At 40.0% G+C, this 14,161-nt stretch overlaps 1 protein-coding gene across 1 annotated transcript in view; it reads left to right on the forward strand.

Annotated features, from left to right (window-relative positions):
* The window catches only part of CDX4 (caudal type homeobox 4), an 8,512-nt gene extending 122 nt beyond the window's left edge, over nt 1–8,390 (forward strand). Inside the window, exons 1-3 of the mRNA XM_027705505.1 lie at nt 1–56; nt 4,974–5,119; nt 7,566–8,390. The exon at nt 1–56 is cut by the window's left edge and continues 122 nt beyond it. Coding sequence (XP_027561306.1) covers nt 1–56; nt 4,974–5,119; nt 7,566–7,772 — 409 coding nt within the window. The 3' untranslated portion in view covers nt 7,773–8,390. The remainder of the gene's footprint in view (nt 57–4,973; nt 5,120–7,565) is intronic.
* The last annotated feature ends 5,771 nt before the right edge of the window (nt 8,391–14,161 follow it).

The raw sequence follows: 14,161 nt of genomic DNA on the forward strand, positions 1-14,161 counted from the left end.
CCACAGGCACAGCTCCTACGAGTGGATGAGGAAAACCGTGCAAGCCAACACCACTGGTAAGTGCGGATCCAACCTCAACCTCAGCTCTCGCTGCTCTTACCAATAATTAACTTTACTTGAAGCACAGCGCTTGGTGGGTCATGTACGGCATTTATTTTACCTACTGCCGTTTAAGGCAGTTTTGACTAAATTTGTGCTAGTTTCACGTTCTCCCCATGAAGGCTTTCTGTGGTTACTGTAGTTGAATGGCTGGTGTGGTCAGACGTGGATGTGGTTCCACAGCTCCTGTTGGAACATTCTGTAAAGCATTTGGTGTGAAAAACATGATAATCTTGAAAGTGTTATGGAGCAATGAAAGCAGCAACATTTAACAGCTACAGGCAAAAAATACTACCGAATTACTTTGTGCTGCAAGGTAAATATCAATATAAAATCAGGTTGACCTTTTTAAATAATTTCAATAATTTGAAAGAAACTTATGTGCTCTGATCCAACCGTAGCAATTACACAACTTTCTGTTGGTTTTCTTGTGCCTTTTCTTTTTCTACCCAGAATTATTAGTGAAAAGAAATATTCCTAGAGAGGCAATCTGACTCAAATGATCAGTATAGACTAGTTTGTTTGCAGATCACATAACTCCTCACTTAGGCTTTTTCTTCATTTAGTTTCACATCAGTTTTACATATTTTTCTTACATACCAGAACTTGGCAGCTTACCGCAATTACACAATTAAAACTCACTTTCCTGCAAGTGCCACTCATTGATGTGCCTGTTCTTGTCACAAGCTGCCTCCAGATGAACCTTTCCATGTATATTCCCAAGGTGTAAACAGGGTGTAGCAAGGCTTGCTAAATCTATTGTTAAGGTTAAAAGTAGTAAGTGTGTGTTAGGGAGCATCAAAGAAAATGATCCAAAGAAAGCAGAGCAATTACAATTGGAGCAATCTTAGAAGACACAGAAAATCGGCACTGCTGCTTCAGACAGAAACCTCCTTCAAATGGTTATTACTCAGGAGCAAAATTAGTCTTGGTAATTGTTTCTTAATTATAAAGCAGACTGGCACTATTTTGCCACTGTTACTAAATATCAAATGCCCAGTGAACATTGGGATATCACAAGGCCATCCTTCCACTTGGAGCCTCTACCAAGGCCCTCAAAGCCAGGTGGGTTTATAGTCCACCTTCCCCCTCATGTAAATCACAGCAGCTTCATTAACATCACTGGAGATTTCCAGGTGTAGAAGTGATGCAAGACTTGAGTGGAGACCAAATTCAACTGAATGTCAATGAGGGAGCCCTGTTTGTGTCATGCTGCCACTGAATTTTAAATGTGCTGTCATTCTTAAACGATAACACAGACTTCAAAATCTAAATCTTTGCTTTACACTTATTGCACAGACTTGGAAGACCCTGAAAGGTTTCTCGCATGCTTGTTCAACTTTAGAATATATTTGTGATTCAGAGACACAGTTTTGGGCCTAAATTCATCTCTAGTCTGGAAAGCACTTACACAGAATTCACACACAGGCTGCAATACTTTATGAACCCTTGGGGACAGGTGAAACAGGGCCCATCAATAGATGCATGTCCCGGGGCTGTGCATTCCCTGCCTTTGAAGTGTTAAAAACAGCTCAGGACTTCACGGAAGTGAGCTCCAGGCATCAGCCCCGGGATTGTCAGAGTAAAGCACAAATGTGGTAACTGTACAAAACAAGAAAAGTACCAAACAGATTTGACTTTCCATTGGTGATTTAAAACAAACAAAACAAACAAACAAACAAACAAAAAAACCGGGAAAATTTTAATACTGACACAGAAAAAGTGGTGATAAACGGAAGGAAATTCAAACACACCACAAGTCTAAAACTATACATGTAAGTGCTCTGAATTACCTTATCAATGTTTTCTCTAGAAAAAACTGACTTGATGCCATTATAACCCCTCTTTGAAACACCCTTGCTCTCTGGTTTTCCTTATTGCCATAATATCGGTCATGTTATAAAGTAGCTACTGGCTCCTCTCCTTCAGTGTTATTGCTGCTTGATACAGTTCATTGCTCTCAAATTCCAGAATTACAGCCCTGAACCCTCCAAATGTATTTATATGTATAAATATGTGTCTGCCCTTCACTTCACCAGTGGTGTGTACTCACATGGATGTGTGTGAGCAGCAAGGAATAAGAGAGATCAAAACACATCTGATTAGAGCAGGGAGCCTCCTGAAATTCTGCCCTAAAGACAAGGGGAATTATCTGGGGGGAATGGATGTTAATGGGAATTTTTTTCCTCTCTATTTAGGCTCTAGTAAATACACTACATTCTGATTCAATATTCGTATTCAGCTTTTTATACAAAAAAAAATTCAACTGCAGGAAAAGTGAAATGAAAATTTATCTGATCAAGTCAATCTTCAGGATGAAACCACACCACAAAGGCAGAAGTACTATGTCCTTTCAACAGATAAAATGGGATTTGAAATCCTCTGTCCTAAAGACCATAACTGTATATTCAGAACCAATCCCTTTCTTATTTCAAACATACAGATAGTCCAAATATATGAGGCAGTAATAAATCCAAAAAAAACCCAAACATCAGAAGTGGGCTTGGTAAAGGTATCCTCCCAGTCAGGCTATCAAAGTGAGGAAAAGAACATCTAAAGAATTCCTGACAGTCTGAGCCTGTTTTCACTAAAAATCGATGATAAAATGCCTCGTCAACTTCAGCTGTGCAAGAGCAGAGCTTCAAATTAATTTCTAAACCCTGTGTGATCAACAATGTAAAATGTGTATTTCTGAGAGCAAGTGAGCCTTCAAAGCATGAGACCTACTGAGAAGGTGTTGAAAGGGCCTAGAAAACAGGTTCCAAAGCTTCATATAAAACTTCATCTGGGAGTGGCCATTCTCAGAAAGAGAAGAGACTTTAAGGGGACTAAACCAAAGGACAACATTATTTTCATATGTTGCGTGCTCAGCCTTAGATTTTTTTTTTACTATATCCAACACATTTGATGTCTTTATTTAAACAAGCAATGTTGTCCAAGCAATTCAGATTACATCACAGCAGAAACACAGCCAGAAAGCAAAATAGAAAAGCAGGAAAAAAGCCAGGCCCCTGCTCTAATGCTAATTTATTTTGCTTTGTAAACTGGTTGTGGCATCTATTTTGCAGTGGCCTACATTGTCTGAGGTTTTGAGGCCGATCTGTCATATTGAGGCAGCAGACCCTTTTAACACTTCACTTTGCTTTGATATGCAGCCTTGTCTCTTCCTTCTCCCTCCTTTCTTCAGGAGTTATATTGCCGGAAAGGGTGATGATTTTCACAGCAAATAAAGAGGCCTTCTCCCAGCTTTATTGTCTTCAGAAGAAATGCTCTGTGAATTTTATGACCAAGGGCAATGGGGAAAACTACTCCTTTCCTCCACCCCCTCAGATCATGGTTATATTTGCTGATTATAGTGAAGCCGGAATAACCTTGTTGAATTTTAACTTGTTTTCAAAGATTCCCTCTAAGCCTTTGGTTTACAAGGAACCTGAATATCTGTCCTACTGTCAGCATTAGAACTATCACTTAGGGCAAAGATTTCAAAGCCAACAATTTGTACCTTGAAAAAAGTAAACTTAGTTTGATGATTGTTTTAGTCATGCAAATTCTGGCAGGAAAATCTTGTATGTTGGAAGTCAAATTGGCCTAGGATTTTGGAAAATATCCTTAATTCTGTGTATTTCAGCTATGCCTACCTCTAGCTTTCAGATAAAAATAAACACAGTCTGACCTAAGTCAGTCCAAATTTAAAGAGAACTGAGGAAAAAAAATATTCCTTCATCTATTTCTGTGCCTTTTTCCTCTGCTAAGATGAAAGAGTCTGACATTTGTTTAGGGCTTGTAAATTCCAAACCAATTGGCTTGTGGTTTTGAATGTGAAAGGGGGGCTTGATAAGATCTCCTTGTCGCTCCTTTGTGTGGCGTGTGCTTCATCTTAACACCTCAATGGATTTTAGGGAACCACTTTAAAGGAGTCTTTGTCCTACAGTTTGTCCCAGAAAACTCACATCAAAAAAACCTGGGAAGATCAGAAGAAGAAAGGAAAACTATCTAGTTGGCTGTTGAAAGTGCAAAGGAGAACAAATAAGTTGAAAACTGATCTCTCTGTATTATTATTGCATGAAGAATTGTTTAAAAATTATATGAAATGAGAGATATCTTCTAAACATTCAGTAATGCTTCTCTTAAAGGTATTTATCTAATGTACCTAAGAATAGTTCTTTTATACACTAGAGAGAGGATGATCCTGAAATCCTTTTACAAGTATTTTATTGCCTCATCTTACAAATTGCCTCCAACTCCAAAGGGAAGCCCAGCCCAGAGTATCCCCAGGAATACCCCTGCAGGCACTCAGCACCTTGCAAGGCTGGACGTTGTTGGAAAAAGTAAATTCAAATTATTATTGAGCTTAGAAGCACGTCCTGTGGCCACACAAGAAAGCCAAAGCACTTCCAGCAGGACATTTCTTTGTGTTGGAGAAGTGATATTTAAAAACTCAGGTAAAAAATTAGGCCACAGTACAACTAAAATTGTGACTGAATTTCAGTCTGGAAATCCTGGGTATTTCTGCTCTTAAATTCACACAAGTCCCTTCAGTGAGCACCGTAATGAAACCCCTTTGAGATTAATATAGCCAGCACCAGTGATGTACTGCTATGAATTATTGAAGATGCTTCAGGGTGTTTATCACTTAAGAGCTTCACATTTAAATATATGTTTACAGAGAGAGGGAGATAAAGAGGGAGAGACAGTAATGGCAACCAGTACTCTTTTATTTTACCCTGCACCTCATATTCCTTCTCTGTGCCACAGAAAACAATCCCATGTGAGTAGCTTAATTAATGTCTGTAAAATGCTGGAGATGTCTGAAAGTTGTTATGGAAAATCAAATTAATATTCCTTAATATTAAAAACATTTCTTTCCTAAACAGGTAAAACAAGAACAAAAGAAAAGTACCGAGTTGTTTACACAGACCACCAGAGACTGGAATTAGAGAAGGAATTTCACTGCAACAGATACATCACAATCAGGAGAAAGTCAGAACTGGCAGCAAACCTGGGACTATCGGAAAGACAGGTACCCAGAGCCCTCCACCCCAGGGAACACACCACACCCCCACTCATTAACTGTTCATTTGGCAGAAACCTCCAGTTAGAGGTAATGAAGCATTAGGAATTCATCTGTACTACCCAAAGGACTTAGTCTTACCTTCTACCTTCCTCCACAGATAGAATTTAAACAGTTCAGCTTCATGTTACCTTGGCTATGTTCCCAATAGTCCTGACATTCACAACTTTATTTCTTCTTGAAACCACACAAAATAATGGCCAGGAAAAAATCCAAAGCATTGGATGTATTTGAGCTGTAAGCCAGGAAAATCAAAACTGGGTATTCAAAGAGCAACCAAATGAGATATTTATGGGCTTTTTTTTGTCACAAATGTGTTGGCACAGCTCCCACAGGCCACATTCTTCCTCAGATTTCAGCATATTGAAGGGATTCTTCCAGCCCTGGACTTTCAAGTCAGGATCTCTTTTTGCTATCATTTTCACAGGTCCCTCACCCACAGCAGTAGTTCAAACTCCCTACGTACAGGCTGCTTTAGGCTGCAAAGTTTGGTGCCACATTTGATATTATTATACAAGTACATGTAGCCAAGACTATCCAGGCAGGGAATGTTCAAGGGCATACTTAGATCCATTATTTCCTTGGAAAGCAGCTCTGCATTTGTTCACATAGAGCACATATTTAATCTATGTCCTGAATAGATACACTCCCCTGAGCAGGGTCCAGATCTGTCAGCTGTGCTCACATAAAGACTAGAGGAATTCAGGATAAGAATTCCCTGAAATCCCTGTGTTGGAAAGCACAGCTGTGCAGTAACTGTTGGATCCAACCCTCCAGAACTACAGCTGGAGGATAAGGTGATATTGAATAGGGCATCTTATTTAGCAACCAGACTATTGCCCTCAGCTAATTCCAAACTAGAGATCTTTCTTTTTAGTATTTTACAAGCATCTGTTCTTCCTGAATATACACATCCAGTTCTCTAAAATATTCTCTTTCAGTGGCCTCCTCTGCCTTTGCATTCAGTCTGTGCAGGAGCATGGGATAGAGAGGGACCAGTGGAGGCTGGAAGTGTGGGGATGCACAGATAACCAAGGGTATTTTAGGATCAAGCCCTGGATCTTCAGAAACACATTTTAGTGCAGTGACATTCAATCCCAGACCCAAGGAGTGCATAGATTGCAGACTCCAAGTGGCCCCAGACAGTGACAATGGAAACCATGGATGGACTAAAGTTTGTTACACAGTAGGACAGAGCTGCATTGGAAATTTTTTGGAGCACTGCAGTTATGAAAGATTCAAAACCTGCACCTTAATATTATGCAAGCTGGCTGACTTAGAACACAGACATGCCTGGAGTCACCAGAGATACTGCACAAAATCAGCAGTTCCTTTTTACACTGCTGCTCCTAATGCCACCCAACCTTTGGCAAATTTCCTTCAAGTATAATGGAGACAAAATACTTAATTTATCTGTATTTCTACAGGACTCACGACAGACAAAGCTAAATGCTACTTAACGCCATTACCAGTAAGGTAATAAAAACAAATAGAAAATAATAATTAGATTTTGAATACAAAGCAATGGCACAACTTTATCATATTGTATTCAACACACCTTCTATGCTACAATAAAAACTGCTAAGTATGAACACAAACTTTCTGTTCATTCACACTTTCACATAAGGAAATAAAATATAAATACTTAAACTAAAAGCAGGTTTTAAATAGACAGGAGTCTTTACACCTGCACAATTAGTCTGGGAAATTGAATGTCAATAGGTAATGCTGATATCTAGTTATACACGACTGTATGTATGTATCTGAAAAATACAGATATAAAAATAGAGATATAAATATATAATACATAATAAAAGCAATCAGAGCTTTAAAAACACATAAGAATATATGCACACACAAAAATCACTCACAACATAAGTGAAGAAAAAGGACCCTCAGTACTTGGCTTTGAATTAATCTGTAACACAGATAATAAAGAAATCTTCAAAATTATTCCCTAATTGCATCTTCCTAAAGTCTGACACAGCCACTGGCAAAGCTGGGATGATGAACCCAGGGGTCTCTGAGTCTCGAGGAGTCTGTTGATCCCTGTGTTCCCACATACAACACAGCATGTTCCCTTCACACCAGGCCCAAGAACAGAAAGTACTCTTCTATTTATTATGACACAGAAAATGAACACAGAGGAAAGCCAAAAGTTTTCACTGCACAGATTCAGTGGTTTGGTTTGTGGGTTTTTGATGGCAGGGAGAAGAGGGCTCATTTTGTGTGTGTGGGTGTGTTTTGGGGCTTTTTGTTTGTTTGTTTCCTTGCTTCAGGTTTTGGGGTTTTTTTTCCTAGTGTTTTTTACCTTCTCTCCATTTTCACTGTTCTAATTGCTGTAAAAGGTTGCCCAGCCCTCTGCACTAATTCGATGCCGTTTCTAATGCCCCAGGTGAAGATCTGGTTCCAGAACCGGAGGGCAAAGGAAAGGAAGCTGCTCAAGAAGAAAATCTCGCAGTTTGACGGCAGCGGGGGCTCAGCCCAGAGCGACTCGGGGTCCCTGAGCCCCACCGAACTGTCCAGCTCCCTGTTCCCCCCTCCCCACGGCATCAGTGGATTACAGCCAAGTGACATTCACCAGGTCATGGTTTCAGAATGAACAGAGGAAAAAAGAAAAACAGGAAAAAAGAGAAAGCAGGAATGGATTTCCCCACCTTTAAAACTCACTTTTGTAAAGGACCCTTCTCATTTCACTGCTTCCAGAGAGCTGATTTCTGAGCACGGGATCTGGGACTGTTGTCAAAGTATTTTAATTGTTGCAGAAATCTCAGGGAACTTGTGCTGCTAAGATTCATCTCTCAATATCTTTGAACAGCAGGTAATTTGCTTCAGACACTGACACAAAGAATGATACAACAAAGGTTCAAGTAAATGTAGTTCTAGTCTGATCACATATACCCACAGAGAACTAAGGGGACTGATTATAAAACAGAGTATTATTGCAGAAAATATAAGAAGCTGGGTGTGTTTGGGTTGTTACATTTATATAATTAAACAGTAGATGTTAATAAATATTTACACTTACATGTATTGAAAAGAACGCTACTTTCTGAAAACAACAAAAACATTCAAAACACATTTAAATACTCAAGAAAAATAATAATGTCGCTATACCAACATATTGCATTTAATTAAATAACACAAATCATCTTTGCCCTATGTCATTGTATTCAAGGATGCAATAGTTACAGATACCTAATATACCAAACCTGCCAAGATCTGTTGCATTGTAAGAAATGAAGCCATTTCTCATGCACATTAGGAAATGCCAAATAATTTGGAAGATAAGCATTACTTCAATCTTCAATGACTGCACATACTGCTGCTCAAAAATATGAGCAAAAATGTAATGGAAACAGAACCCTTACTTACCACCAAACCCCCAAAAAGCAAATAAAGAATTTGCTTAACGTCTCTAAACATTTTAAGCTAAATACTAGCAGTCTTAGGCCACTGACTTTACACTTATTTTGGGCAAGAAATACCTCCAAGTAGCTGACAGTGTTATTTTGAAGCTGTTACCTGCAGCTCAGCATTCCCAAAGTGCAGGAATGTCACCAAAGAAATGTTCCCTTCATGGGCACTCCTGAAAGAGCACAAATTAAGGATAAACATGCTCATGGTGTGGTTTGCTTTAATTATCAGTCCATGTTGGCAGGTGAGAAGGCAGCAATGATATCTAGAAGTCTGGGAAAAGGAGAAAGAAAACCCAAAGCACTAAAAAAACCCCCAAACCCCATACAGTAGTACTGTTCATTGGAGTTTCATAGTGGGAGCTTTTTGATAGCACACAAGTTAAGTGCTCTATTGGAAAAATTTAATATTACTGAAAAGACCAAGAGGAGCAAAGGTAATAAAAAGGGAAAACAGCAGAAAACAAACAGAAATCAGCATTATCTGGTGTATGAAAAGTCAGGCATCACTTATTTCAGCAATATCAAACTTGCTCTCAGAACCAGCAGATTAAATTCTGCTGCTCTTCGTGTCAGTGAGCACTGAAAACGCACTGAACAATATGGACAGAACCTGCCAAAGCTCTCAGCAGCTGCATTCCAGACACCAGATAACTCACATTTGACGATGTGTCTCACTGTTCCCCAATAATTTAAAAATAACTCTGTTAGGAGTAACTCTATGAAAGCAACTCTATTAGGAGTCACAAGAATAACCTCTTCAAAAATAAATACTGAATTATATATTTGGGGGCATGTCTCCAACTAAACTAGGAAGGAATCCTGTAACACAGGATAAGAACTTACTCACTATAAGCATTTGTGGGTGGTTCCCCAATATATTTTCTAATAATCTCCTATCATATAGCTCAAATAAATAGGTGTATCTTAATGCAAACAAACTATAAACACAAAATCTTGTGTATATAAATAGGTACAAAACTCAGCCTGATGAGAAATTGAGACTTTATCTGCATGGCTTTGATTCAGGATCTTCCAAATCTGCCCACTGGTGTTCCAGTGTGATGATGGACATTTTAGGAGACTGAGCAGCAAGTTGTAGAACACCCACAAAGGGATCTAGTTCTGTTCAGAGTCATGGAAGTGTTGCACTTCTATACCTGAAGGATGTACAAGATCAAATCATCTCCCAAGAAAACTCATACTTTAGATACACAAGAAAAAGGGAAGAGCACCTTTACCTTGGTATGCAAAGCCCAACTTCCCAGAAAGTCCATCTCTGTGGAGAGCAGGGAAGGGCTGTTCTGAGGGTTATTGGTGGCACAGGAATGGAGAGAGACAGAGAGAGCACTTTTAGTTTTCAGGGGTTTTTCTGGGATCAGTCATCATATCAACAAGAAAGAATGGCAAGTGAGGAGCTCTAACACACAACACATCATTCATTATGTTTGCATGCTAAAAATGCTTCCTTAACTTCAGATTGCTCTTTCCTTCTCGTTTATGTCAAAACTGAGACACAAATCGGACGTGGTTATTTACCATGTTCACATACAACACATTCTAAAGAAGCTGCAGTCTGTGTGACTGGCCAGGCAGGCAGCAAACACCCCAGAGCCCTGACAAACTGCACAGAGGAGCCACTGACTTCAAACCAACCACAGTCCACCGAGGAATCATTCAAAATGAGCCTATTTTAAGTGTCAAACCAGAGCTGGAATGGGATACAAAGCACCTCCTATGGCATGTTTAAAATCAACCCTGTCAATAAAAAGTGTTTTCCTTTTTCATGATCTTCATCCTGAATTTTTTCCAAAGCATCTATTAATAAATATTTGGGGGACACAGTCTCTTTCTTGCACTAGATAATGGTGTCCAAGCCTAAAAAGTGTATTGGATTATCTTCTCTGGCTGTGACTGAGTCAGATAAGAAGTTATTCCCCCTAACTTGTACTGTGCACAGCTACCCTCACCCACATCCCAACATCCCTTTCAGTCTCAGTGCAGCAACACAGCTGTTTCTCAAAATAATCTAGGGAAAGAAAATTAAACACTTTTGGACTGATCAGGATGATTTTTAGAAAACTTGATCAGAGGGTGATAACCATGCAGTCAGAGTTCCACACCAGGAGGGGAAATGGCAAGAACCTGAAAGCAGAAAATCCTTCCTCTGTCTCTGACTGCAGCCCTTATTCCCAAATCAAATCCAACTGAGCACTTCATGCTGGCACATCTCAGTGCCCATTATGGATCACGGGACAGCCTGACAGGAGCCCATCCTACACTCATGTTCTGCCAACACCAGCCTGGGAACACGAGGGCCAGGAGAGGCAGTTGGGTGGAGGACACACAGCCAAAGGCCTCACATTGCCATTATTTTTGGGCAGCTGTGTTTGTCTCTTCAGCATTGCTTATGCAAAGGAGAAACTTCAGAAGATGTGATCAGCCCTTGTATTTCATTTTTGTATTTACATGGGTGAAACACTAAAGGTTATAAATAACATTTTTCAATATTTATCTTTCCCCCTTTGAAGGCTTCTCCAGGGACTTTAGACTCTCCCTTAGCACTGTTAGGCAATTAAAATAATAATAAATCAAATGCCACCCTTCTCACCCAGTGGGGACCTTCCCCAAGCTCTCTGAGTTTCCTGTGTTTTTCCCTTTATGTAAATAGAAAACCATCCCACTGCTCAAATTCAGCTGTTTGGTTGGTGTTCGGAGTTTGCAGAGCAGCAAGCCACTGGAACACCAGCTGATATCAAACGAGAACTCTGCGTCACACAACTGTCTGATTCCAGCAGCCAGCAAATCCCTCCTGGCCTTTATCTGAATCATCTTTATTCTTAGGAGAATTCTGTAGGGGTGCCAAAGCTTTGGCAACAATCGCCCTTCTCAGTCCCACTGCCTATAAATACTTAACCAAGAAGGAAGAATTTGCCACAAACTGCTCATGCTGACACTCAGTGTAGCATCATAGTGATCTGGCTTTATTAACTAACTTCTAAATATTGATCTGTGGGAGAAAATAAAGAAAAATACAGATTTGTCCATAGTTACAGTAATGACAGATAGTTTAGACCAGAAATTGGAAAGGACCTCATTATAACATATTTAAAATATCAATTTGCAGAGAAGAGAGTATAACTTAAACACCTAACTGGCTGCTTGTAGTAGTCATACAGGACAAGTAAAAACCTGGATCAGAAACCTGACAACCTCTTGAAACTTAGATTACTTTTGAAAATGGATCTCCATCAGGCATTTTCAGTATAAGCAGTACAGAGTTGCACACCCCTGCACAAAAACCTCCTAGACACTACAGAATATTTGTGTCACAAACCCAGTTTCATTAAACCTCTCCCATCACTCCTGACTTGCCTTCCTTCAACAATTGAACATATCCAAATTTGCCTAATGAGTTACACATTTCTATTGCTAAACAAAATGACATGGATTTGCCATGAGATGCAACTCAGCTTGGGAAAAGAGTTTGTATCAGTTGATCAAGAAACATGATGGTTTGTCCACCAGACTTAAAATACATTCTCCAAACTCCAAGAGTATATTCCTCTCATCCAGCAACCTCCTCCTTTGTTGAAACACACAAGTGTGTGAAATGAGGGAATTCTGGCACCCAATATGACATCACTCGTATATCCTTCCTTCTGGTGGGGATTTATATGGAACAAACAGGGAAAAAATACATTGGAAGACTTGGAATCTCTCAGGCCCACGTTAGCATTCACTTTATTTTCTCTCAATAGAGCCTCTATTTAATACTGTGCTTTATCTCCTCTCTTTCCTGCTCTCTTTTTGTGTTTCATGCTCTACATAAGAACACTTTTGATTCCAAGAAAGGAAGTGATTTGGGTGTATAAACATTGCCAGAGCCCATCATCTCTCCACAAATCACCCAGTTTTTATGGCATAATAGTTTCATCAAATAAGCAGCATCCTAAAACAGTACTGAAATGAGACTTCTAAATATTTCCTCCTGTGAAGCCATAAAGTTTGATAAATCAGGCTGAAAAAAATTGCCTGTAGTATTTACCTCTCAAACCCAATACTCAGCAGACATACTTCAAACACAGACATGGGCTACCAAAGGTGTTTTTCTAAAATGGTCTATTTTTACCCACAGTCATCATTCCTACAGGAGAGAACACACAAACATGTAAAAAAAAAAAAGGCCACTGAAACTTCAGCTGAACTTTGACTTCAAGCTATTACTTAAAAAGCACAAGATGTTAAATATGTAGCTGGTATAGCAAAGTACCTTTTCCAATTAAAGAGATTCCTTTTGTGGTTTGCTAATCCCTCACTCACGAGAAAGAGGTCACACAGTATATTGTGCCAAAACTCTACACTTGCTCTTTTCACCTGTCAACTCAGCAAATTGCTGCCCCACCTGTTCAGCATCTAATGGAGTTCAAGCCTTGATCCATCACATGTGCCCTCCTGGTACAACATCCATTGAAATGGCTGGAACACAAGCTTGTTTATTAAATCAGAACAGAGGTTGCATTAAAATGGAGGCTCTTCAGTGAAACCTGCTCCTGCTGCTGGATGGCTCCCTGTTTGCCACACCTCTCCCTGACACCTGAATCTCACCGCTGTCATATCTAATGCTAAGGTGGTAAACCCTTGCCCAAGGCCTTGGGTTTATTTCCCTTTCTGGCACACACACTGCTTCTCTCTCCTTTCTTTCATCCTTCTAAAATTTCCAAGAGATTTTTATTTGAACAAAATTGAGCACATGCTAGGTAGGAATGGGAAGTGAGCTTGGTTTTATAGCACCCAGGCAGGATCCTAAAGGCTCTAGAAAAATCTTCTTAACGGGCTTGATCCACATCCCAAGTCAGTGCTTATCCCAGTGAAAGCTGATTGTTCCAGGAGGGTATGGTGTCACGACCATGGGAAACTCCAGCCTAAGCCCTCCCAGGTTGCCTCTTCTGCTCTCATTTATTCCCAAAAGCAGGCCGTGGGCTGCTCCTCAGCCACCTGCAGCTGTCTGTTCCCAGGGTTTTCCTCTCTCCCTTTGGCATCCAAGGGTTATGTAGAGCAATGAGCACACGCTGTCAGACAGCACTGAGACAGGTTTAAGTCCCTTACCCTCCTGAGCTCTGTGCAGCACAGACCCAGTTTTGCCAAAAGTCAGTGAGACACCTCAATGGCAAACGTCATCACCTGCTATTCCAAAGCATTTAGAGTCCAGCACTGCTGGACTTCATTAGAAAGCTCTCTTGGATATGAGGGCTGTCTTTATCATTATCTCTGGGTTTCTAGCATTTAGATGGTCACTAAGTTATCCTTCCCCTCAAAACAGCTTCATTTCAGCAGAGAGGCATTTTATATCAACGAAATCACTGCCAGTGTCATTTCAGTTTTACAAAAACACATGAACATAAACATCCTTTAGCAGATGGGGCAGGGTCTCTCAACTCATGTGGTTACAGAGATGCTGTTACAAGTGGTCAAGAAATCTTTCCTATTTTTTCCATGCCAAGAAATCCCTGCCACTGATGCACTCACAATTCCGTTAATGGGAGCACTGCAAAGCCACGGTCCTGGTGAAATA

This window comes from Neopelma chrysocephalum, unplaced genomic scaffold (genome assembly GCF_003984885.1).
Source record: "Neopelma chrysocephalum unplaced genomic scaffold, ASM398488v2 Primary Assembly neopelma1_336b, whole genome shotgun sequence".
In the NCBI taxonomy this organism is placed as follows: Eukaryota; Metazoa; Chordata; class Aves; order Passeriformes; family Pipridae; genus Neopelma; species Neopelma chrysocephalum.